Source organism: Callospermophilus lateralis, chromosome 7 (assembly GCF_048772815.1).
Source record: "Callospermophilus lateralis isolate mCalLat2 chromosome 7, mCalLat2.hap1, whole genome shotgun sequence".
In the NCBI taxonomy this organism is placed as follows: Eukaryota; Metazoa; Chordata; class Mammalia; order Rodentia; family Sciuridae; genus Callospermophilus; species Callospermophilus lateralis.
The window spans coordinates 107,136,245-107,161,708 of record NC_135311.1 but is presented as its reverse complement, the minus strand read 5'-3'; the positions used below and the strand labels follow the sequence as shown (position 1 = coordinate 107,161,708).

General features: G+C 46.0%; 1 protein-coding gene across 1 annotated transcript in view; it reads right to left on the bottom strand.

Annotated features, from left to right (window-relative positions):
• Window positions 1-7,213: 7,213 nt before the first annotated feature.
• Window positions 7,214-25,464, bottom strand: part of Agbl4 (AGBL carboxypeptidase 4) — a 1,194,123-nt gene continuing 1,175,872 nt past the window's right edge. Inside the window, exons 12-13 of the mRNA XM_076862591.1 lie at window positions 12,870-12,966; window positions 7,214-7,334 (exon numbers count right to left, since the gene is read on the bottom strand). Coding sequence (XP_076718706.1) covers window positions 7,214-7,334; window positions 12,870-12,966 — 218 coding nt within the window. The remainder of the gene's footprint in view (window positions 7,335-12,869; window positions 12,967-25,464) is intronic.

Below are 25,464 nucleotides of genomic sequence, written 5' to 3'. Positions count from 1 at the left end.
TGGAATGACATCTCTCTAGTTGCCACAACTGAGGGGAGCCCCCAACCCTGCCTGTTAAGACAGTCCTTTCAGGCACTTGTTTCAAAGGAAGAGACTCAGGCATGGAGGACATGCAGGGACATCCAGCTGTTAAGGAGAACGCCTAAAGCCAGACTCAGGAGAATAAGGCAAAATGAGGTCGTGTACAGGAACAAAAATGAACCAGTGAGCTTCCTGAGGCAGGGCTTTTTATAACCAGCATTAAATATTTATTGTCCTGTCAATCTTAGGACTGTACACAAAAAGGTGGAGGGGGAAATGGAAAGAACGTGAGCGCTGGAGTCTGATGACATCCCGGCTCCTCTACTCACAGGCTGATTTTGGACAGATTCCTTAGTTTCTCTATGCTTCTATTTTCTGATCAAGAAAACAAAGAGAATAATGCTCATTTCATGAGTTTGTGATGGAGATTGTAGGGAATCATATAAAACCAAGCAACCAGTTCAGGGCCTGGAGCACGTAGGTACTCAGTCAGGGCTGAGCTGCAGCAGCAATAGCAGCAGTGCAGAGGCAGATCAGCAGCAGCAGCAGTGGTCGCAGTGGCATAAACTGTACTAGAGGTAGCATCAGATCAGCAGTAATAGCAGAAGCAACAGCAGAGGTTGTAGTAGGGGACTGGGTAGGGGAGCAATGGTAGCATTAGTACATCAGCCATAGTAATAATACCACAGATAGTAGTAGCAACAGTACTCCTAGTAGTAGCAATATGCTAGCAGTAGTAACAGTAGCAGCAGCAATGTTAATATTAGTAGTAGGAGCAGCAGAGGAAAAAGTGATAACCATGCCAATAACAGTAGTTGTCTTTACTGTTACAGGTAAAATAGGCCAATCGCCTTGGGCTCTGAGAAAGAATTTGCCCTTCATAAAGGATTAAGTAAATCCATCTCCTCCATCTCTTCATGGAGACTGCAGCCTTGAAGACCATCCAGGACTTCTGACTTGAAGTCCAAAGTACACTGCCATCCCTCGCTGCTTTCACACTGTGTGGAAACTTAATTCTGTAGGTAAGGGGAGCTGTGAATGAACTCTGAGATAGAATGTCCCAGAGAGGTCAGTGCTTCGGAAGATAGATCTGTAATTAGGATTCAGGTATCAGTGTGAGGTCAGGATGAAATTTGGAGTTGGAGATTTATTTATTTTTCTTCTGCTGTATTTACTGAGTGCCTTTGACCTGTCTGGAACTGTTAGGTGCTATGAGATACGGAGATCAGTAAAACTCAGTCTCTATTCTCATCTAAATTAAATGGTAGTAGAGGAGGTATAGTCATCTGAGTAAGTAATGGGTAACTAGATTAATGAGCAAAGAGCTGGGATAAAAAAGAGAAGGAAGCAATTAATGACAACTGCTAATAGGGGGAGGATGTCATGGAGCTGGGATATGGGATCTGAATCTTGGATGATGAGAGGACTTTATTTAAGGGGAGTAGGAATGGTGGATGGAGATGAGAGAGACAGAGCAGGCAGAAGCAGTGAGATTTGGTAGAGGTCTGAAAGATACAAAAGTGGGATGATTCCCAGGCTCCTGGCTTGAGCAATTGCTTTGAAAGAGGTACCAAAACATAAAGTCCTGTGTTTGATGTTCTTGTGGACCCCAAGGAAGGAACGGGTTACTGGGAGAATAACAGGAGGCAGGGAGGTCAATTAGGGACCATTCCAGCAATCCATGTAGCAGACGATGGTGGGAGTAGATAGGATGTAGAACATAGGAAAGTGGAGGAAGGAAAATGAATAGCAATTCTTTAGGCATTACTGACCCATTTCAGAGATGGGGAAAGTAAACTTTGCTCTAAACAATTTATAAGACAATTAGCAAGTAGAGAGGCTGAAACTAAAACTCTGGTCTGAATGACTTCAGATTCTCTCCATAACACTGCTTGAGGATAGGCGCATCACAGAGGTAGAAGCAATGGGCCTTGGTGACTGGCCAGTTGTGTGAGAAGCTGGTGAGAATGAGTTAGGACAGTGACAAGATTTGAAGCCTGGCCAGCTAGTGGGAAAAAAGAGGACACTAACCAAGACAGGTGATGCTGAGGAAGGAAGCAGGTTTGAACTTAAGATTGGCACGGGGTCAGCCAAAAATAGGCCCCAGGTCTTGAGGAGACAAGTAAATTTTAAGCATTAAAGAGCTGTAACAGGGATGAGATTCTGAATTGATCGGCCTTCAGGCTGAGGTTTGAGATTAAACCAAGAGAGGCAAGAGAGCCAGTGGGCTGTGGCGGAGTAGAGCTGTGCCCAGGCCCCGTCCTAGTTACTTACTGGCTGTGAACCACGGGCAAGGAACTTAATCTCGCTGATCTAAGCTTCTTCTGCAGAGTGAGGAAATCAACCCTGGGCTCCACACACCTTGAGTTTGGGGAGAGTTGCTGATAGTGGTGAGGATGCTTTGGGAAGGTCCTGAGTTTTAGCTGGTGGAGCACTTCGGTATGAGTACTCTATAAAGACTGTGTCTGAGATGTTGCAAGCCCCTGGAAAACAGCACTGAAAGAACCTGTTGTATATACTGGTCAGATTTGTTTGCTGCTGTTTCAATAAAATATAATATCTTGTGGGAACATATCCCCCTTTGTCTTTCTAGTCTTGTCAATTCTGCTTCACTTCCGGCTGGGTGAATACTGGATCCAATACTGTCTTCCTGTCTTTTCCAAGTCCCAACTTACAATGCCTCTTTTGTCTTCCTCAAGGGTGGAGGACCTCTGGGCAACCCTGTCCCCATCATTCTGCTCATTCCATACTCAGTGGTCTTGAACTCTGCTACAGGACCTGAGCTAAGTACTGAGGCCACAAGTATGAACAAAACCAAGATCCCTGGCCTGACACTGATCCCTAGAGCAACCAACAGTTTTATAGACACCTTTTTTTCACTCCTGTTCTCTACTGAGGATGTGTTCATACTTCTAAGAAAAGAGATTAACCAAGCAAGTGAGACGTAGGGCAGGGGTAGGGATGGTTTTGGGGGTAAAAGTGCTACTCTGTTCCAGGTATTTTATTGATGTTATCAGATTTAATCTTCTCCATAACTGTAGGAAATTATATTAATCATTCCCATCTTGCAGATGAGGATCCTGTCTGACCCCTGGTGCATCATTGGCTGAGCTGAGCCACAGGGGAAAGGGCTTCTAACCTGATGCCCTAAAAAAGTGCTCAAGAAACAGGGATTAAGAAGAATTCTGAGCAATGGAGGGGCACAGCAGGCCCAGGTCACATAATCCAGAAGGAGGGAGTGATGATGAGTCCGAGCTGGATTACCTGTCTGGGGTCAGTCACCCAGGGCAGGCCAGAATGGGCCCTGCAATGACTTTACCTTGAGGAACTTCCAGGGGTCTTGGAAGATCTAGAAGCTCTGAGGGACACATGACAAATGGGCCTCTTGATCAAACCCTACATCTGGAGGGCTGAGGTGTGCCCAGAAGGAACCCAGCTGTGTGAAAATGAGAGATGGAAAAAAGCAGCAGGTACCAACAGATTCTGAAATCCTTCCATGGTTTCCTGAGCCTGGACACTCACATGGTCCCTTCCTCTCTTCCTATCCATTATTGCCTCTAACTGGTGCCACTGTTTTGTTGTTATTTGCTTTTTTTTTTTTTTAACTCTTTTGACCTTATTAGACTTGGAGTCAATGGAGAAGGCCTAGTGCCGGGTAGTGGAAAGGTAGTGAGTGTTTCCATTGGGTTCTCACTGGGCATAGGAATGCAAACAACGGATTTTACCTTTAGGATTCTCAGCGTTTTTGCCTGGGAAATGTAGAAAGTGATACTCACCTCTTCAGCCTGTTGGGAATATGAAATAAGACAGTGGATACAAGGACCTCTAGCACAGTACCTGGAATATACTATATGTTCAAAAAATATTTTGTAGGTGTATGGATTGCTGCTTTGCACCCTACCCTGCCACAGTTGGTTCCACTGTTTCTATTTAGGAAGGTAAATTGGGCTTCTCTATGGCAGACCTCAGCTGTATCAGCTGAATTACAGTGAAGGGTACAAGCTCATCATGTGCCCTCTCCTGCTGTCCCCATTCAAAAGGAAATAGGGAAAGCTCCTCGATAAAGTACCCCTCCTTCTGCTAAACAATAAGCATCATCAGCAGCACTGGATGGCCCTGCCTCTTCTGTGATGGACTTCGGCAGCACAGATGCATAGTGGCCTCCAACTTGTCCATCATGGTAAATAGAACTTTAGTCCTGTCTCTGATCCTCTGAACTAATATAGAGCAAAACCAGCACTGTCTGGGTATGAAGAATTGTGTGAGAACCATGCAGAGACCTGGCATCTTCCTCCTGTCCCCTTCCCACTCTTCCTTTTTGCATAATTGGGTAGACTAGAAGGTAAGCTGCAGCGCCCCCTGCTGGAGCTTGGAGGACCAGCGGTCTCCTGCTGCTCACCAGACAGCTCAGTGCTGTCTTCCACCTCAGGGCTGAAAATCTTTACTCTCTAGCTTGATGTCACAGGTAATAGCCTTTCTGTCCAAGAAAGTTAAGGAGGAACTAGAAGGCCAAGGCCACTGAAAGGGCCACCAACAACCCCTGGTCTCTTGAGTACTCTTTCCTTTCTGCTCTGCTAACGTGGAGAGGCAGACAGATACTATTGCAAACAACACAAAATCTGCTTTATTGCTGTGCATTAGTAGAGTCCATATGCTGTAATCCAGAGACACTTAATGTTGCTGTATCTAAAGATACTTTAAAAGATACTTTTTATACTGGACACACCATCCTCTGACATCTAAAAATGTAACCTCCTGCCTCATGTCATTTCTCTCCAGAGTCATAGACCAGGCGTGAGCTACAGAGCAGCCCAGCTCCCAATCCAGTATCCCCTAGAGAAGGAGCACAACCCTCATCATTTTCTCCATCCCAGATGGCTATTCAGACTCTGGTTACATACCTCTGGTGATGGGGATCCCACGGGTCTTCCAAGGGAGCCCATCCAGTGGTTGGCAACTCTAATTGCTAGAAAGCTTTCCTGAAACATCCTGAATAGAAATTTGTCTTATTGAAACTCACTCCCTGGATTTGGTTATTACCTCTTGGCACCAGAACAAATTTTCTTCTTTTGTCCCATGGTGTCCTTCTAACTTTGTAGATATGGTGGTCTTACTTTCCCACTCCTATTCTTTCTTTCTTTCTTCTTCTTCTTCTTTTTAATCTCAAGGATAAATAGTTCCCATCTCCTTGTCTATTTCTAGTGGGAAATGACTTTCAGACACCCATTCTGGTCACATTTCAAGGGATTGTGTGTGTCATTCAGTGAGCACATACTTTTTTTTGACTAATATTTCCAACACGTAAGTTCATTAAATCTTCTTCTACTATAGGAGGTAGACATTACTGTGACTATCTCACAGGTGAGGAAACTGAGATCCATAGCTGTTAAATAACTTGCCTAAGATCACACAGATATGAAGAGATAAAACCAGGGTCTGGGTTCAGAATTAGGACTTAGAGGTGCCTGTCCCCAAGTTTTTGCTCTTATGCCACTAGCATCTGTGCTATCTGTGGTCCTTGGTCTAATTATCAATGCAGTTTTTAAAATAGGGGGACCATATGTGGTCATGACATATGGATGAGGCCTGGACAGGGGAAAATAGATCTATACTATCATCTCTCTCATTTTATGCAGCCGGCCTCTTTTTGTGCTATCTAAATGGATGCTATCATTTCCTAGAGATAGTCAATTATAAGCCCCAGGACTCTGACACAGGAACTGCTGGACATTCAAATCTGACTGTTCTTCTTATCTTAATGACAGAGTCCCTGACTGCAAAGTGAGGGTCACTCTAGTGGGTGGGTTGACTGGTTTTTGAGAGGGTTTTTACCTAAAGGGAAAGGTGCCGAGAACACTCAGAGGATCCGAAGCTGCACAAACCCCATTTTATTCATGTTCCTCTGAGCCACAGGAAAAAAAAAAACCCAGGGGAGAAGCTGTATATACAACACGACATTTATAGCCAACTAACATATGGTGCTTTGTTATCATTTCTGAAAACCAACATGCAAAAGGAGAACAGGCTTTGCTCTTCCGGTTTTTTTTCTTTTGCAACAAACTCCAAAAATCTCCAACACAAAGGGAGAGAATGCTTAACTGAAGCTTTGTGCTAAAGGCCCTATCTCCCTGGAGCTCCCTTCCTCTCCCTATCTCCTAATCCTCATTTCCAGGAGGTCATTTTAATTAGCCGACTGTCATGGTGACTCAGCCTGCTGCTTCCACAGACAGGAAGGGAGCAGACTCCCCCGACCCATTCATCATACAAAGGCACTTTACTCTTTAGAAAAATGCATAATATTTAGCTTGCTCCACTTTGGGAATTGCTGCTGCTGTTGTTTTATTTTATCATTCATACCTGCCTGGGGGTGCATTCTTTTGTTTTTGGTGTCTCCCTTATCTGGCAATTGCCTTTTCCTTGTGCAGATTATCAATGCCCACCTCTTGGGGGCTGGGCTTGATCCCTGTCTCTAGGACTTGGAGACCTTAACGATGATAGGTCTTTTGGAATGAATGATTATATGTATATATGTCATTTTTGTCTTCAGAGCTTAAGTTTCAATTAAACTACACAAGAGTGAGAAATAGCTCTTGGAACAGTTTTGTGTGAAGTTGCATGCTGGGGTTTGGGGAAATCAGAAAGCATGTGGCTTAGAGAGACAGTGACCATAAAGCTAAGATCACCTTGATTTCAAAAATTCTGTCCCATTGTTCCCAACAGTACCTCTGCCTTTGGTTGCCTGTGTTGTTGCTATTGTCTTGGATCAGAAAATATGGGCACTACTTTTCTAAAGCTGTAAACTCCTTTGACCTATTTTAAAAGCGGGCCATCTATAGTAACTACATGACTTTAAAAGGTAAAGGGACTTCCAAAGAACTGACCTGAGATGTGTCAAACCTCTTAAGAGGGATGTATAGGTTTTCCTCATCCTGTGAGGATCTCTGTGTTGTGGAAAATAGCATCTGTGTTTGTCTGGTCCCAGTTTCCTATTTTGTTCAGCCTTGAGCTGAAGGCTCACAAACGATTTCCCACTGGCAGAAGGGAAAAATCAATGATGAAATTTCTCTTTTTTCCCTTCTCTTTCTCTAGCCTATGCTTTATCCCATAAATCCTTGTCTTGAAAACCAGAGAAGAGTGCCCCAGCAGGAAATTCACGCTCCTGCCCCCACAAAACCTCAGGGGCCTCCAGTCTTTAAAAGGGGTTTGAAGGGTCTTTGTGGTTCACTGAGCTCTTCTTGTCCCCTTTGCCGTTGGGGTAGTTGCTGGCCGAGCCCCGCACAAATGGGTGCTTGTAGGGAGGGGGCTTTTCTTTCCTGCAAAGGGGGAGATAACAGAAAGAGAGAAGACAGCACATATACACACTGAAATGCAATCATCACTGTGCATGTCTATCTCCCTGTTGGACCGTGATCTCTCAGGAGCAGTGCCCTTGTCAACCCCTACTCTGTGACAGCAGCATCCATCTCAGAGCAGGCAGTAGACCAACTTATGCCTGTGAGATGAATAGATGGACAGATGGACAAATGGGTAGATGGACAGATGGATGGATGAATGAATAGATGGATGGATGGGTGGATGGACGGATGGACAGATGTTTGCACTGTGTTGTGCTGGTTCTGGAGAAAACTCAGCTGATCCACAGCTTCAATTCTTCTTCAATTCTTCAATTCTTTTCTTCTGTTCTATTATCTTTCTACTCTGTTTCCAACTCATCCAGCCCATTCCATGATAGGATGGGGATGGGCACATAGAAAAGATATAATTTGAAATTTTGGAAGGATGCCAGTAGAGTTAAGGTGACTGCCTTGGGGTCCCTAGTATGTGGAAAACCCCCAGACCCTTGTAAGATAAAGAATTATGGCTTAGGCGGGGTGGGGACCTCATTCCTTACAAGACATCAAGGGCTTCAGAATCTCTTTTTCACTTGTCAGCATTGCCTAATTGTAGAATTTTATAATGTCTATCTTCCTGATATGCTTGGGGGATCTTGAAGAACAGAGAGGTGTCTGCTCATCCCTTTGTCCCAGCACTCAATGTCCAGCACCCAGGGCCATATGCTTGACACTACTGTTCCATACTTTCATGGTCTGCTTTGCTCACAATGAGTTCCTGGTGAGCAGGGGTCAAGCTTGATTCATTTTTGCATCTTTTCTGATGTGGTGCCTTGTGTATTATGTTTTTGACTGATAAACAGATGTGATATTCATTTAGTGGTTGGACTAAGATTTACTTCCTGGGGGAAAAGTAGGTTTTTGAGCCCAGAAGAAGTGATCCGAATTCCCAGGTTGGCTTTGTTCCAGAGGTGCGATCCTGAAATTCTTCTCTGAGCTTCATTTGTAAAATGAGAATAAAATATTCCAACCTTGCAGTAGTATTGTGAGGTTAAGTGAGATAATATGAGAAGACACACCCAGAGTCTCCCCTTCTCTACAGTAATTTACAAACATGTGGTGCTGGGTGTGGTCTGACAGACTCAGGAGGCGACTTGACATTGATACTGTTCAAGTTGCTTATTGTTTAGTAGAGGAGATAACTGTGCAAAGTAAATGCAAGAAATAATAAACAGTGTTTAACAGAAATTGGTAAATTCCATATATGGGGAGTGTCTTGGGCTAAGTTTGAATTAGGATTGAAGAAGTTTTCTTATGGGCCTTCACGGTCATAATCTGTCCCTGGAATCCCCATTTTCCTTCAAAGCTGATGACTCATTCATTGAGTCAAGTTGGAGTAGCTGGCAACATGCCCTAACATAGCTCCCCACTGGGAAGTCGGGCTGCCTGAAACTTCTGGCTGCCTGAAATTTAGGCTCACTGAAGACCTCGCTCTTGCGGTGAGGCTGTCTAGGTAACTGAGGTACCTTCAGACATCTCGTTGGGTCCTGCTTCTTGACCTCTCACACTCTGGCTCCCAATGTGGAATGCTCTCTCTTCCCTTCCATTCCGTCCATCTAAATTCTTCATGTCCTTCAAAACCAAGTTCAAACTCCACTTCCTCTCTGAAGCTCTCTTGGGATGTGCCTATCAGGCACCAAAGACTTGCCAGATTACAGTGGGAGAGTATTATCTGTTTGGACCTCACTTTTCTCTTCTATAGTAAAAGAGATTGAGGAGATGATTTCTGGATTTTCTTCGGTTCTATTATCTTCTGTCCAGTTATATCAGGAGTCAATCTATGCTAGCACTGCACCATGCACTGAGGTCTCAGAAGTGAACAACACTGCTTCTCCAGGAGAGGCCTGACTAGTGGAGAAGGCGGACAAGCAGGATGCCAGGGTGGTCCCACAAGGATGCACCCTGCTAGAGGCATGTACAGAATGTAGCCAGGAGCTCACAGAGGAAGCAGCTCTGCCTCAGGTGGAGAAGAGGACAGGGAAGCAGGCAGTGTGACATTTGGACTAAGTTTTGAAAGCTAAGTAGGAGTTCACCATCCACAAGATAAAAGGGAGAACATTCCAGGAAGAGGGAAAAGAATGAACAGCTAACTTATCCAGGATGAAAAACAGGGCATGAAATGGTAGAAAGCACATGCTCACAGGGGTAGGGGCATGAAAGCAGGCAATAAATGAAATTTCAAATATAGGCCAAGGTCTTGAATAGCAGGAAGGGAAGTTGAAATGTTAGTCTGAAGGTAATGGGGAGCCATGGGAGGTTTCTGAGAGGGCATAATCAAACACATAGTTAAGTGCTTACTGTATTCTTTTCAGTAGTGTTACATTTGCACATCTGCATGCCTTTTTCCCCCTGATAGGTAGGGCTAACTATAAGCCTCCAGCACTCAGCACAGGGCCTGGCACATGACGGACTCCAGTGCATTGAGTAGCTGGATTCCTCTTCACACACACCTGTACACACCATGACCTCAGCATGAAGCCGCTCTCCCAGTCAGGCACTGGGCTGAGCCCACTTTATCCTCAGAGACCAGCCCACCCTCAACACTTAGGCTCTGTCTATCCACAGAAGCGCAATTGGTCTGTCCATTTTTCCAATATTATCCTCCTTGATGGGGCATTTGGGGCTTTAGCTCTAGGATTAGTTGTTGTGATCAAAATGCATGGGGAGGTCTCAGCTCTGGTCATCAACGCCATGTCCCTGAGCCTGCTGCCCCTCCCCAGGGCCCTGTTCTGAAGGGCAGCCCAGCACCAAGGATGCCAACCGGCTTCCACCAGCGTGTGGGTGGGAAGTGACATCTTGTAATTATCCATAGAGATGGGAGAAAACAAAGATTAATTTTGAGTCAAAACATGTAATTTTCCTTTAAAGCCAGAACTGCTCTTTTACTTAAGCTATTTGATGCTTGGGTGGAAAATAATACAAAAAAGGAAGAAGTATTCAAATCCCAAATTAGAGCTCAGAGCCTTATATTTCTGAGAATTCATTCTTAAAGGGTTACCAACCAATTTAGAGCTAAGTGGTGTTCATAGTTTGTTAGAGAAGGAGGTGTGGGGTTAGGAAAGGGAGTTAATTTTTCTTTCTTAATTTAAGGGTGGCTGTATTTGCCTCGAGTCTTCGAGGCTGTGGACTAGTGAGGAAAGAGCTCTCCAGCTTTTTTCTAAACAGAGCTCTACAGCTTACAGAAAGGAGGTGCCGGTACCCTGAGCAATTGAAATGTGAGCCCTGAGAACTCCCCTGCACCCTTTTGACCCAGCTTCAAGCTCCCCTACTGAATAGCATCTCCAAGAGCTCCTTCCCCACCCATCCGTGCACATCAGACTTCGGGGAAGCTCTGAGATCCAGGCCTGACTCTGACCCCAGGACCCTGAATAGCCTCTGCTCCCTGGGCCTCAAGGTCCTCATGGGTATCATGAAGAGTGAGGTGCTTGCTAAAGTCTCCCTGAGTATCAGCTCCAGGTCCCTGATGGAAGACCATGCAACATGCCAGAAAATGTGGTTCAGGATCAAGGTGATTTTGATTTAGGCTGACAGAGGACCTGAAAGAGATAATCCCCAAATTAACTTGTAAATGAGATTTCGAGTATTCTTTTTGAGTTTTATAAAGCTTTAAAACTTTTAGGATCTTTAACTAATCAAGAATGACTTCTAAGAATGAACTGAGCACTTTCCTCTGGAGGTGAGCCCCTCAAAGACAGGGTCAGGCTGCAATCATATTCAACTCTGTCTAGCTCCCGCCCTGCCAGGAGCCTGGCATGAAGGGCTATCTTTCCTAGGTGAATGCATGAATGAGTGAATATATTCATGTATGCTCAGGGCAGGGTAGGTACTGTAGGGGCACAGAGAAGAAACAGAGGTGATATTCCTGCAGGAATTCTTAATACCCCAGGACGGGGGCACAGGACTGCAAATGATGTGTGAGTAACCTGAGATGAGGCCTCATCTGAGCATATGGTCCTTCGAGCTCTATGTGGACCTGGGGTTCAGAGAAGGTGGGTCCTGAGATATCATCAAGACCAACCAAATAGGTCAAGGGACTTGTCCTAGGTCACCATGAGCTGGGACTGCAACATAGAAATGAGAGGAGATGAAAATAGTTTTTGAGCATCTATTAGCTGCTGGGCATTCTACTATGCTTGTATTTCATCTTCAAAACCATCTTGAAAGTTTCTCCATTTAGTAGATAGAGAGAAAAAAGCTTCAAGAGGACAAGGAATTTGCCTAAGATCCCATAAACCTGATAGATTTGAACCTACACTGATGAATCTCCACATGAGATAAAATTTAGATGGTTCTGGAATCATAGAAACCTAGGACCAAACCCTGGCTCTGCTAAAAAAAAAAAAAAAAAAACTCTTTGACCTTGGGCAATTCTCTTCACCTTTCTGAGCCTCCATTTCCTCATTTGTAAGATTGGAAACAGAATGCCTAAAAGGAATAAATAAGATGCTTTCCATAAAGTACTTCATATAAAAAATAACAGTAATTTTTTAAAATTAATGACAGAGTAGGGAGGAAGGTACATCAGTTCTAATGTTTGAGGCACTAAAATATATGGGCGAGGTCATTGGAAAGGAGTGACCTCGCAGGAGGTGACCTGGCAGGAGCGGGGAGTTGAATATCACCATGTCCTTCCAGGAGATTGGGCCACTAGGTAAGTAGGAAATGAGGCCCAGAGGTTGGGCAGGGTCAGCCCATTCTAGATGCCATTGGATTCACTGCTCACTGGGCTCACCACCAGTAGGCATGGGAACACCCGGAGCCTCTCCCTAAGACAACAGGGAGGTTGGTTTCCCAGCCGTCTTTCCTCACTGAACCTGCAAATTAGCCCCCCAGAGGACCCGAGGAAGGATTTCTGAGGATGTGTCCTTGTTAGCCCCAAACCTCCAAGTCTAGAGAATGGGACTATGGTGTAGTGTCAGGATATATGAACACCTGGCACTGTGCTGGGTGCTTTATTGTAGATTTCACATGAGTCTGAAGTGTGTGCCACTGTACCCACTTTACAGATGAGGCACCCAGACCAACCTAGAGCAGGGACTGACCTCAGATGCCCAGCGCCACCCAGCCTTGTGGATTACCGTGTTAGTCCCAGAAATGCGACCACCTCCTCCCTGTCTGAAACAGGGTGTCATTAGAGTGCATTGTCATGCCAACTGTCTGGGGACCTGGGGCTCAGAACTGTAGGACTCGCTTCACTGAGGATCATTGGGAACAACCAGGTGAGCCAAGGGCCTCGTCCTGGACCACCTGCAGTTGGTTGGAAATCTGAAACTACAACCCAGAATCTGAAGGAGGAGAGACTTAGTGATATTTGTGTTCAGGAATATGCTCTTTGGACTCCTGGGCTCTGTGGCAGGGCTGGGGCTAGCTCTCCTGTGGTACAGATGGGAAAAGAAGAAGAGGGTAAAGGAAGCCAGCACCAAGACTCCAGCCCAACTGCTCTGCTGTGCCACTTACCGCAGCCTGGGCACGGGAACTGCCACCTTCTCCACCAGAGGGTTCAGCCGGTAATAATCCAGAAACGTTCTTGCCACGTTCCTCCCCAGCTTCATATCTGCAGGCACGTGTGTTAAGGAGTGACTTCAAGGAGAAACTGAGACTGAGTGAAAAGGGGACTTGTGACAAAAAATGACAACAGCAACTAAGGCAGTAACACCACTCACTTTTCTAAGGTTTGAGTTTGTTCTGTCTTTTCAGATCCTCGCCAAATGGTGATCACTATTAAATGATCTGTTATTAAATGGTAATCACTATTGTTATTCTCACTTTATAGATAAGGACATTGAAGTGCACAAAATGCACAAAATTTAAGTAATTTGCGTAAGAACACAGAAGTGGGAAGGGGAGACTCTAGGACAGGGTCTGGATACCCTTACCTCAACGTCTGTGCACAGAGCTTTGAGATGAACAGCGGCCCTTTTGAAATCACTGGGCTTCCCTGGTCTGATTTCAAGGGTCTCAGGATGAAGCCAGATGAGCAAGGCCGAAGGGCAAAAGAACCTTTATTGCATTTAGGTCAGAGTTTACCTGACCTTCAGGGATTAGTCGGTCATCTGCTTTAGTAATCTCAGGTACAATGGTAAAACCCTTTGACTCTAAATGATATCCCCATTCCACCTTGAAATGCAAGGATCAGAATTGATGACCAACTCATTAAAGCATAAACTCCCCAGGGAAGGGGAAAGGGCCAATTCCATATTGACCATTAGCACACTAGTAGGAATCAGTACAACAATCATCTCTTCAGCAGCAGAGTATCTGCCCTGCGCATCCTCTCTTGCATCTCTGGGTTCTCATACATGCTATTTCCTCATCTTGAAGTGCTTCTCTTTTTTGCCTAGTGTGTGCTCATCAACTCTCCAGTTAGGTGATCGCTCCCTGGTAGAGCCTTCTAGGATACTCTTCTCTCCCCTCCCAGGACCCAGTGGCACCCTTTCCCCACACTGTCATGGTTCGGAACAGATTGCATCAAAAGCATCTGTCACTTATCTCCTAGTGAGGGAATTAGGCGTTTACCACTGAACCTTAGCTGTTCCTGTCCCTTGGCCCACAGCCCCATACAGCCACACCTTCCCCATCCTTCCCCATGAGGCCTCCTCTCTTTTGAATTTGTCTACTTCTCTCCATCCCCCAGAATAGTCTGATATCATCTTTTCCCTGAATTGCTGTTGTCTGTCCTTGTGGGCCTCCTGCTACAGGATGCCCCCTCCAGGACACTGTATACTGTGTAGCCAGTGGGCATTCTAAAATGACATCCCACAGTGCTACTCAGCTGGGTAAAATCCTTTAGCAGCTCCCAGGTGCCCTTAAGGCCCAAATTTCTGACATGATTTATCAGGCTGTCCATGGTGGGGTCCCTGGTCATTTTCTGAGCTTTGTGCTCGCCCCTCCTGCCTCCCACCTCCTACCCATCTTGGTGTTGCAGTTAGAACTTCTTTTGCTGTACCCTGCATCTCTAGGACCACTGCCCCGGTAGCATGACCTACAGGGCCAGCTTGGCCTCAGCTCCCACACTTCACTTCAGTTGTCATTTCCCTGGATAAGTCTTCCTTGGTGCCCCTGCTGGGATAGAGGTACCTTCTGTGTCCCCACAGCGTATATCCCAGTTCTTCACCAACTTGACCACTTATCATATTGTATTTTCACTGTCTCTTTTCGGTAGCCCCACATGGCCTGCTAGCTCTGTGGCAGAGGCCATATCTGTCCTATGTGATCACCCACATACTTGCCTGGCAGTAGGTGTGAAATATATATTTATTTAATGTGTAAATAATGGCTAATATTCATATAATGTTTAATATGTGCTCGGCAATCTTTTAAGTGCCTTATGTATACTGATTCACTTAATCCTCACAACAGCCCCATGAGGCAGATCTATTCTTATTCTCACTGTTCAGAGAGGGTGGGGGATGGCCCCAAAGGCATCTTATAAGTTCTAGAGCTGGGGTTTGAACCTGGGCATCTTCTCAAACTGCCTCCCAGGATCACCTCCAGGATCTGCACCATTTCAGGTTCATGTTGGGGGTCCCTTGCCTGATACATGGTTGGGAACCTGACTTGGGAGCACGCGGTGGGGCATGCATGGTGATGTACAGAGGAACAGGACCTGAGATTGGTCCTAGGAGGTCCCTGGAAAAGGACTGTTCTCCACTGGATTATTAAGGCAGGACAGCTGAAGAGGGCCTTTCCAAGTGAAGAGAAAATGTGCATAGGACTGAAGCAGTTTCCACTACTGCCTACCCATGCCTCCACACAGCATTTTGGGAAGCTTGCACTGTGCCAGGAACTTTAGGTGGGAAGGTTCTTGTAGATCTCCATGGAGAGGACAAATGCTGTGAGAAGAAAAGATGCAGATGTCAGGGCAGTTATGCAGGCCTGCCTTTGGTGCTGTGGGGGCCTGGCTGGGCTCCTGGGCCACACTCCCTCTAGGGCCATGAGATGTACTTGCATTTGAGATGTGGCCAAGTGAGTTCTCACCGCCTTCTTCAAGAAGTCCCCAGCTGCAGTTGGACATAGCCTGAGACATGAAGATGAGCATTTATAAAGCACCTGCTATATGCCTGGCACTGTGCTGGGTGCTTAGCTTACACAAGCATTTTAATCTGCAAAACAATCTGGTGGCGATGGTAATTTTATCTTCCTTTGCTAAGAAACTTGTTCAAAGCCACAGAATTGGAGGTGGTAGAGTTGGGACCCAAAACCAGGCACAATTGACTCCAGAGCTGCCAGTTGTCCACTGCCCTGGGCTCTTTCCTGACAGGAAGGCACCTTTTCTGTCACAGCCTGAGTCATCCCAGGTCAGCCCCCAGTGGGAGAAGGAAAAACACCAGACAAGTTGTTTGTGACAGTGAGAGGCACCACAGGCTTGCTGTGCTCTGAGGCTGCCACCTGCTTTCTTCCTCTGGATATGGCTGACCTTCTCTGTCCCCTTCTTTTAAAAGTCTACAAGCTGGCTCTGGGTGTGGCCTCTCTGACCAGCAGACCCGGGAGGCAGTCTCACATCCAGGGCCTGCAGACGCAAGCTGGCTGCTTTAGCTCAGCCAGTCTCTGGTTGGCTGGAGGAGGCCAAATTATGGATGTGTGTGCTGACAGTAAGAGCTACAGGGCACAGAGGAAAGCAGAGGTCCCTGTGGATTGGGCTAGAAAGTCACAGAAGTTTTGGGAGCAGACGTGTCTAATCCAAATCCTGGCTCTGCCACATGCTGTGCACGGCAGATTGCATTTTCCAAAGACATCTGCAAAAACATCTTCTTTCTCACGTGTGATTATCTTGTATGACCTTGATACCCTCTCCACTGAGAGCCATGGTCTAAATCCCTTCCCCTTGGATTTGCATGAACTTGAAACTCTAATCAAATGAATGGCAGAACTGGGAGAAGTGACCTTGTGGGACTTCTGAGACAAGGTCGGAAAAGACAAGGTGACTTGTACCCTGCTTGCTGGAATTCTCGAGCTGGAGTCCTGTGCCTCCTTGCAAAGAGTCTGACTGCCTCGAGGCCCTGAGATGACATGAAGAGAGAGAGGAGAAGTCCCCAGTCAGCCCCTGGCTCCTCTAGCACTCTGCTGCCCCTGCTCAACCACTGTCTGGCTATAACTGCATCGGGTTCCATGCTGAGACCACCCCATGAACCCTTCACAAATTTCTGACCCGCAGAGAACATGAAAGAATAGCTGCTGCTATTGTTGTTGTTTTGCCATAAGTTTAGGGCAGGATTTCTAACACAGAACTACAGAGCTAGAACACTGTGGGAGCTTGTATAAACTAATCCATCTCCCTGAGCCTCAGTTTCCTTGTCTAAAAAATGTGAATAATAATGCCCACCTCACGGGGTTGTCAGGATGAGCATGTGGCTGTACCCAACACGAGGCTGACTGAATGAATGAATCAGGGAGAGACACCTGATCGCTCCCCACTGAGAGTCAGTCTGGAAACAACCACAGATGGAATCCTTGTCAATCAATCCTCTTGAACTTCCCAAAGGGAAGGGAGTTGGGCTGTTCCGATAAAAAGTTCCACTGTAAGGTGCTGATGATTTTGACAAGCTGTGTTTAAAAGACACAAGTGCCACATTAAGTGCCTTAAATGTGACCATCGTCTGGGGCAGCCCTCTTTCCTGTCTCTGCTCCCACCTCTTACCTGTTCTTCAAATTCTAAAGCCTCACTCTAGGTTATTTACTACAATGGCTCCATTTGAGTCAAGGAATGGGACATCGGTGGGAAGAAGGGCAAAGATTGATTGAACATTTTCAATTAAAACAAGCTGTCTTTGAACAAAGATTTAAGATCCAGGCAAGGAGAGGCAATAATTCTCTTGGCAGGGACTCTTAAATATATTGCAGTATTAAGAGAGAAAAAAATTGGGGTTAAAATTCGCAACTCTTCATTGTCCACAAAAATCTCAGGATAGTCTATAAATTGAAAATCACTATCCTCAGAGTCTTATGTAGGTCATTGGTCTGTTTCTCACAGATGGCAGAGAATGGCCAGCCACGCGGGGCCAGTGGCATCAGGAGCCTCAAGCAATAAAGCCAGAGGGTTCGGCTGGGATAGCTGGAAACTCAGACTGATCTGGTGACTTCTGCTCAGACTGTTTTGAAATAAAGGGTGTCAATCATCCCAGCAGCCCCTTTCACTGAGCTCCTCAACAGGTGACAAGGGTTTGGGTATACACTGTCCATTTTCATGCATTCATTCACATAGCTGTTGTGTACATTGCTATAAAAGGTGAAAGAGATTGGGCTAGGATAAAACAGAATTAAACAGATACACTTTATAGTCCAGAGGAAGAGACTGACGTGTCCCAGTTACCAAGCAGGCTAGGGCACTGTCACCTTCACCAAAGCAACTACTATTTTTTGAAAAGTTCACTCAGTGCTGCATAGTTACTGTCACCAATCCTCAGGACAGCTCTTCAAGGTCAAAGCACGATGCCGCACATATTTCACAGATGAGAAAATTGAAAATCAGAGAGTTTACATAATTAACCTACAGTCTCATGGCTTGAAAGTGACAGAGGAAACACATGAACCTCAGTGTCTTCTAAAAACATGCTGTCTGCTCTGTCGAGTGCCATTGTAAATTCAGACACAGAATTCTGTGGACGTGGAGAGGGAGATTAAATTCCAAATGGATAAACTGTGAAAGGTTTCGTGGATGTGGGCGAACAACAGACTTGAAGGATGAAAACAAAAAGAGTAGAGAAAGAGAGAGACAAGTGTCGGCAGAGGCCCAAGTGTGGCCTGTCCCGGGACCTGAAATAGGACAGAGAAGGACTGAGGGCCCAGGTAGCTGAAGTGCACAGTTAAAGATGGACGCTCGCTACTAGACTGTGAATAGTCTAGTGAAGGCTTTGCTTGTCAAGTTTCACAGTCCACTCTTAGGTTATGTGACCCCTCCTCAGGGAGGCCTGCCCATGCCCCCATGGTCCTCAGTTTACAGACTGTAGGCAAAAAAGGAAAAAAAAATCCATGGGTTGTATCTATCATTCCATCACTCGACACATATTTATTGATCATCTAGTGTGTTCAAGTTCTTTGAAAAGCTCAAGATATACTCTGATTAAAAACCAAACCAAGACAATGGTTTTGTGCCTCTAAGTTGTCGTCTTTGGGTCACAGTGATTAAAACAACGATGAAGTAAAGAAAGAGAGCAGGGCACGGGGAGCGCAGGGGACAGGGAGCAGACTGCAACATTAAGCAGGGTGGTCATGAGAGGCCTCACTGAAAGGTAGGTTTGAGTGGACTTGGGAGGAGGCCACCGAGGTGGCCAGCACCGGGGTGAGTTGAGCCTCCTCATCTAAAACACCAGCCTTGACTGGTCATTTCAGATTCAAGCTCTTTGAAGTCTGACCCAATCCCCAACTGAGCCTAAAGCTTGATGTGGGGAGGAGTCCCCCTCTGGTGGGGGTCAGGAACACCTCCTTCTTGGCACAGGGACAGTCTTCAGAGGGGACGAGTCCCCACATCTTCTCCCTCTTGGCCTGTGGCCTCCCTTCCCTGTTCTGCTCCTTCCTTCATGGATCTTCCTCTCTGCAGTCTTCTCATGGCCCTCCCTGCTGCTCTGTCCTGCCCCGCAGGGCACAGAGGACCACTCCACTCATCAGTGTGCATCTTACTTCCTCCTTCCCCTGGACTTGTGTCCTGGGCAGCTCTGTGTGCCATTCTGCAGACAAGAGTCATTCGCCTGGTGAGACACACGCTTGGCACGAGGAAGACTCTCAGCTCCTTCACTCCCTCCCTCACGTTTTCATCCAGTGCACCAGGATTTATTCTGTGCACCAGGACTGTCCTGAGAGCTGGATAAAACCAAGAGAAACAAGACGACCCCAGTCTTCACCATTGTCTTTCCTAGCCATTGTCCTGCCTCCAAATAAGAAAACTTAACTCTGATCTGCTTCCTATTTGGAAACCTCCACCTAGACTTGTTTCTCTGCTCACACTCCTACCCCTGCCAGCCACAGATGATCATCATTAAAGGGGAAAGATTAATTCTGCAGAGGGGTTGGCCAAGGAAAAGTGATTTCTCTTTGGTAAAGCTGACAGCATTGCTGGAATATTAAGAGGCACCTGTCTAGGAGCCTCTAGGTAAAGCCAGAAGAACAATGCAACAAGGAAAAATCTTTATCGCTGCCTCCCTCGCCAGTCCTCCCACGGCGTTGGACAGGTGCGTGACTAAACAGAAGAATTCTTTTCTTAAGCACGGTGTGGAGGCTGCAGATGTAATCGCAGAGTCCTCTGTGATTCCAGGCAAGTCCCCAGGCACCCCTGAGGCTGAGGTTTGGAGGACCCTATGTGTGTAGGGGGGTCGGGGGACAGCAGGAGGGAGCAGGAGTAGAGGGCAGAGACCAAAAGAAAAAGAGATGCTCACAGACAGGAAGCTACAAAGAGAAATTCATCAGGATAAAGCAGGAAGATAAAGAGAGAAAGATAACCAGAGGGGCCAAGAGAGACTCAGACCTGAAGACTGCACAGAAACAGAGCGAGGGACAGAGAGGGGTAGGAAAGTAGGTAGCAAATGACAGAGAGGGAGAAAAACCATCTGAGAGAGTGAGAGACAATAGGGAGAAAGAGGAGAGAGGCGGGGAGAGAGAGAAGGAAAGGAGATAGGAAGGCAGAAGAGGAAACAGGACTCAGAAGGACACAGGGGAAAGGCAGAGAAACACGAGTATAAAGGTAAAGAGGAGAGATGAAAGAGAGCCAGGAGAGGCCCAGGTGGCCGAGAGGGCAAGGGGGAGGCTGGAGCAGTGACAGGAGGGGAGGCCTCCTCTGGACATGTACAAGGAGCTCCGCAGGACAGGGCCTTTCTTCAAGGCCTACTCCAGGGTGGGCCCACCTACCTGCGAATGGGGGAGAGGGATGCCAATCATCCAAGAACGAATTCGAGTCTGGGATCACTGTGAGGGTCTGTGTTAGTTTCTGTTGCTACTGTGAAAAGTCAGCCATCATTTGATGGCTTCAAACAACAGAACATAATTTTCTCCCAGTTCTGGAGATTAGAAGTTGAAAATCAGTTTCTCTGGGTCAAAATCAAGGTGTCGACAGAGCTGCGGTCCCTCTAGAGGTTTCAGGGGAGAAATCCGTGACTTCCGGTGGGGCTGCATTCCTTGGCTGTGACCACAGCACTCTGGTCTCTGCCTCCATGGTCCGTACTTCCTCCCTCTCTTGAGTCTGTCACATGTCCATCTGCCTCCCTGGCATCAGGGTGCATGTGACTGCATGTAGTGCTCTCCCTCAATAATCCAGGATCCTCAACAATAACATCTGCAAAGACGTTTTCATTCTAAATGTAAATTTGCTGGGCCTGCAATCCCTGCGGCTTGACAGACTGAGGAAGAATCACGAGTTCAAAGCCAACCTCAGTAACTTAGTGAGGTCCTAAGTGACTCAGCAAGACCCTGTCTCTACATAAAATATGAAAAAGGGTTGGGTATGTGGCTCAGTGGTTAAGTGACCCTGGGTTCAATCTCCAGTACCAAATAAAAGTGTGTGGGGGGGGGGCGGTAACATCGATAGGTTCCAGGGATTAGGTCTGGATATCTTTGGATGTCATTATTCACCCTACTCCATGCTCCTGTGAGTCCATCTGCTTAGCTAAGAGCTAAGAATGAAGATGCTCAAGGTGTCAGGAGTGGAGTTCTGCCCTTATCTCTTATCTGAACTATTGCTTCAGCCTTCTAATTGCTCTTCTGGCCTTCAGTTTCTTCCATTATTGCTGAGAATGACATTCTCACAATTGCTAATCTTGTCACTTCTTGACCTTCAACCCTACACTGATTCCCTGTCACCTACAGGGTAAGATCTAAACGTTCAAATCTGGCCTTCATGACTTCCATGAAATGATCTAAGCCTTATCTCCAGACGCTATATCCTGCCGTGCATCTATTTACAATGTGGGGTTTAGAAGCAGAGCTTTCATTCTGTCTCCTACCGGTTTTTGCTGTGTGGCCTAGGGCAGCTTCTCTGAGTCTCAGTTTTCTCATCTCTAAAATGGATAATGCTCACAGGATTATTATGTCAATTAGAAGTTATACATTCAAAGTTCCCAGCACAATTTTGACATGCAGTTGCTCCTTATATTATCATTATCATTTATGAAACTGTCATCTCCAACAAAGTGTGAACTCTTCAAGCACAAAGGTATGTCAAGTTCAATGTGTCTCCAGAGAGATTCAGCACATGGTTGGCCTATTCACAGAGAAACAGCAAAACAAAACAAAGCAGCAACAAGAGGGAGGGAGAAAGAAAAGGGCAGAGAGACGGGGGAGAAGAAATGAAGAAATCATTTTTTTTTTTTTTTTTTAAATCTATGCTTTCTGGATGTTCAGGAAAGGAGCCTGAGATTTCTTCCAAGCCGTGTGTCTCATTTTATTCTTCTGTAAATTGCCTGGAGGTTGAACCAGATGATCGATAGGCCTAATCCTCACTCTCTCTGCTCCACCCAGAAGACAAATTTCCCTGGAGCAAGGGGAATTCTTTTCTGACCAAGGAGATGATGAGAACCAGTCTTGGGCATGAAGGTGGCACTTACCACTTGGCTGGAGAAGTTGGAAGAGAAGTCAGCACAGATGCAGATTTGAGCTCAGGTCTAACATGCCTGATTCTGGATGGAATGACCTTGGGGGAGTTTTGGATTTCAGACAGGCAGGCTGGTGTTATTCATTCATTATTTGTTTTTCATTGATTCATTCAACAGACATTTATCAAACACCGGCGTGCTGGGCCATGCAATACATGCATAACATCACACATGGTGGCTCTGTGGGGGTGAACAAAACAGAGATGTCCTGCCTTGAGCTGCTTACAGTACTCATACTACTGATATTTTGGGCTGGATGATTCTGCACTGTGGCACTGTCCTATGCATTGTAGGGTATATTTAGTGGCATCCTTGGACTCTCTCACTCATTAGCAGCACCTATCCCATGTGACAACCAAAAAATTCATGGGGGTGATTGGACAGGGATTATGTAGAGTGGAGGTATCGCAGGGGAAGCAGGAGAGGTGGGCAGGGACTTGACTGAGAGGGGCCTTGGCTTCTGAATCTGTAAAAGGGATAGTAGATGGGAAGGGAGAGGGACTTGACTGTCATAGGCTGCATTAACCCCGGAGGGTGGCTACTGCAGCCCCTCACACTATTTTGGCAGGGAAGAGCGACTTCCCTCCATCCCCCGCACACCTCAATCCTTGAGGTGTTCCCACTTCCCTACTTGCCCAGATTACAGGTGTTTCCACCCATCTGTCTATCTCAGACCTGCTTCTCACTTCAGAGGGACATGATCCTGTCCCTCCAGTTCCTCCTCCTCTTCCACTCCAAGCACCAGCAATTTCCCCACTGACAGTTGACCACGGCTCTGGAAATTGGCTCTTGAAATCAGTCCTGGCTGCCCAGCTGGGCTGCAGCTCAGCAATTGTTAGGACTTTAATGCCGCTTGGCCTGAGAGAGGGTTCTGTTTCTCTGAGAGATGCTCAGCCCCTACTTGTGTATATATTTTTAGAAGCGTCAACTGATACTCAGTAAAAACAAGACCAAAGACCAAAGTAAATATTTGCACAGCACTATCCCGGAGCATCAGGGAAGGAAGACGGAGGAGGGGCATAATACGCACAGGAACACTGATGGTCCTGGAGTCAGGCTCAGCTCAGTTTCTGGGTGGATGCACAGCCTGTGCGAGGTGAGTCTCTGGATCAGTTTTCCAATCTGTACAGGTGGAGGAGGGATTGCCTTGCTGATGGGCTGCAACCCTTGAGCTCCGATGTTCTGTGAGCCTCTAGGTCAGGAGTTCCTGCCTGGGACCCCTAGGGGCTTCCTGAACCCTCTGATGTTATAGGCAAAACTGTATATGAGTATGTGAACTTGCTAAGGTGAATATTCATAATGTTCTGCAGGTTTCAACATCCTTCAAAATGTTAAGAATCTCTGCGCTAGGTCTGTGGGTGGAGATGATTGCGTTTATCACCACTTCCCAGGAAATTGCCCCTCTTGTCATTTCTCAACCCATACCTTTCTTATATTCTGACTTTTCTGGGATTAGTGAGAATCTGGCAGTGCTGAAAAGTGAGATCAGGCTAGACTTGGAATGGCATGAACAGAAGTAGAGCCTTTCCTAAGTGCATGTGCATTACCTTAACTAGAAAACCTTGAAGAGTCCAGGGACCCAGTTTACTGTAGGAGTCAAAGAATAGCTCAACAAAGGTGATTGCTAGTGGGTAACTGTGAAACCCAGCTGGGGCCTGGCCATTCTGTGGCTGAGAATTGGGGGTTAGTCTTTGGGAAGCATCGAGCCTTGGAACAACAACTTAAGAGGACCACTAAGGTGTTTGGAGCAGGGGCAGGATATAAGATCCTGGATCTTTAAATGAAGCCCACTCCCCATTCCTGTGTCTCCACTCCTAATCAGGCCTAAATCTGCAGCCCTTTTGTGCACTTGTGGAATAAGCAGTAAGAGTATCACAGGAGCCAAGAGACCTGTATTTGAGCCTCAGCTTTCACCAGCTGCTCTGTGACTTTGGGCAGGTCTCTGACTCCAGGGCTTCAAATTGTCCTTATGGACAATAAGGAGGAATTGAGCTTCCTTCCCACTTTGACCAAGGGGTGATCATTACTACAGTGAACTCCACTATAATATCTCATTATTGGCCACCTCCATGCATTTAATCCTCATTTTGGTGTGTCCTTTTTCCATGTCAAGCAAATAATCCCATCCCTAGGAAAGGTATTATTTGGGGCCTAAATACAATCTTTAGGGTCTTTCTGGCCCTAACATTTTATAGTTTTCTTCCTTACTCTACCTTCTTTTTAACTGTTCAAGCTCAAGACACAAAACTGAAAATTAGGGATGGAATTAATGATTAGGAACACTTAATATCTTCCAGACACTGTGCTAGTTTCATTTGCTACTCACAAACAAGGTAGATTTTATTTTCCCCATGTTACAGATTATAAGACTAAGGTCTTATCCAACATCACTCAGCTTGCAAGTAGAGGATCTGTCCAGCTACAAGGCCTGTTGCTTTTTAAAAGTTAGTATTACTCTATAATTCCTTATTAACTCTTTAAAAAATGAATGTATTCATTGACCTGATATTTATTGAGTATCTGCTGTGTGAGCTACCACTGCCATTGGTGTGGATTTGGAGATAAGAGATCTGCCCCTGACCTGGAGCAGCCCATAGAGAGGACATGTTAAAAAAAAAAAAATTGCGATTCAGGGCAATGACTACTATGGCAGAGGGAAGTAAATAAGGGAAGCAGGAGCTCAGAAGGTGACATCTGATATTGGAAGGACCCCATAGGCTTAGAGAAGGCAACATCTGAGCTGAACTGAGAAAGGTAGTGGTGTGGGTTTTTTTTTTTTTCTTTTTTCTTTTGAGATGAGTCTTCATTAAACAATTTAGTCAACAAATAATTGAGAGTCTACTATATACCAGGCGCTTTTCTAGTTGCTGGAACACAACTGCATGGGACAAGCTCTTCTGGCCTCATAAAGCTCACTTTACAGGGGAGTAGCAAACTGGCAAATGGAGTATAAGGTTGACAACTGGAGGATTTGGAGGAAAAGTAGGACATGGCCAGGTAAAGAAGACATGGTTGTAGTCTAGTTATTGTAATTTTCTTGTACCTAAGGCCTGTCTGACTACCAGACTGTCTCCGCCTCTCTGACAAATACTAATTAGAATTTACATCATGTCAGGATATAAAACATGCCTGTTCCATGCCTCCTCCTTCCTGCTTTATTTTAGTAACAATAAGACCACTGGCCAGATTATAGCCCATGCTTTTATTTGTCCCTTGGGCAACAGGGATTTCTTATACCAGTTTTGTGTCACTTCATGATTCCCCTCCCTGGAACAGTGTCCCAGAGCCTCTGCACCATTGTCTCTAGATGCCTCCTACTAGTTCTTTAGACCTCAGCCTAACTGTCAATTCCACAAGGAAGCCTTTCCTGACCTTCTGACCAAGTCATGGCCCTCCCAGCATATCTTGGCATCCCTTCATAGACCCTCACATCATAATTTTGCATTATAATGTGTGCTTTTTGATAAATATTTGCC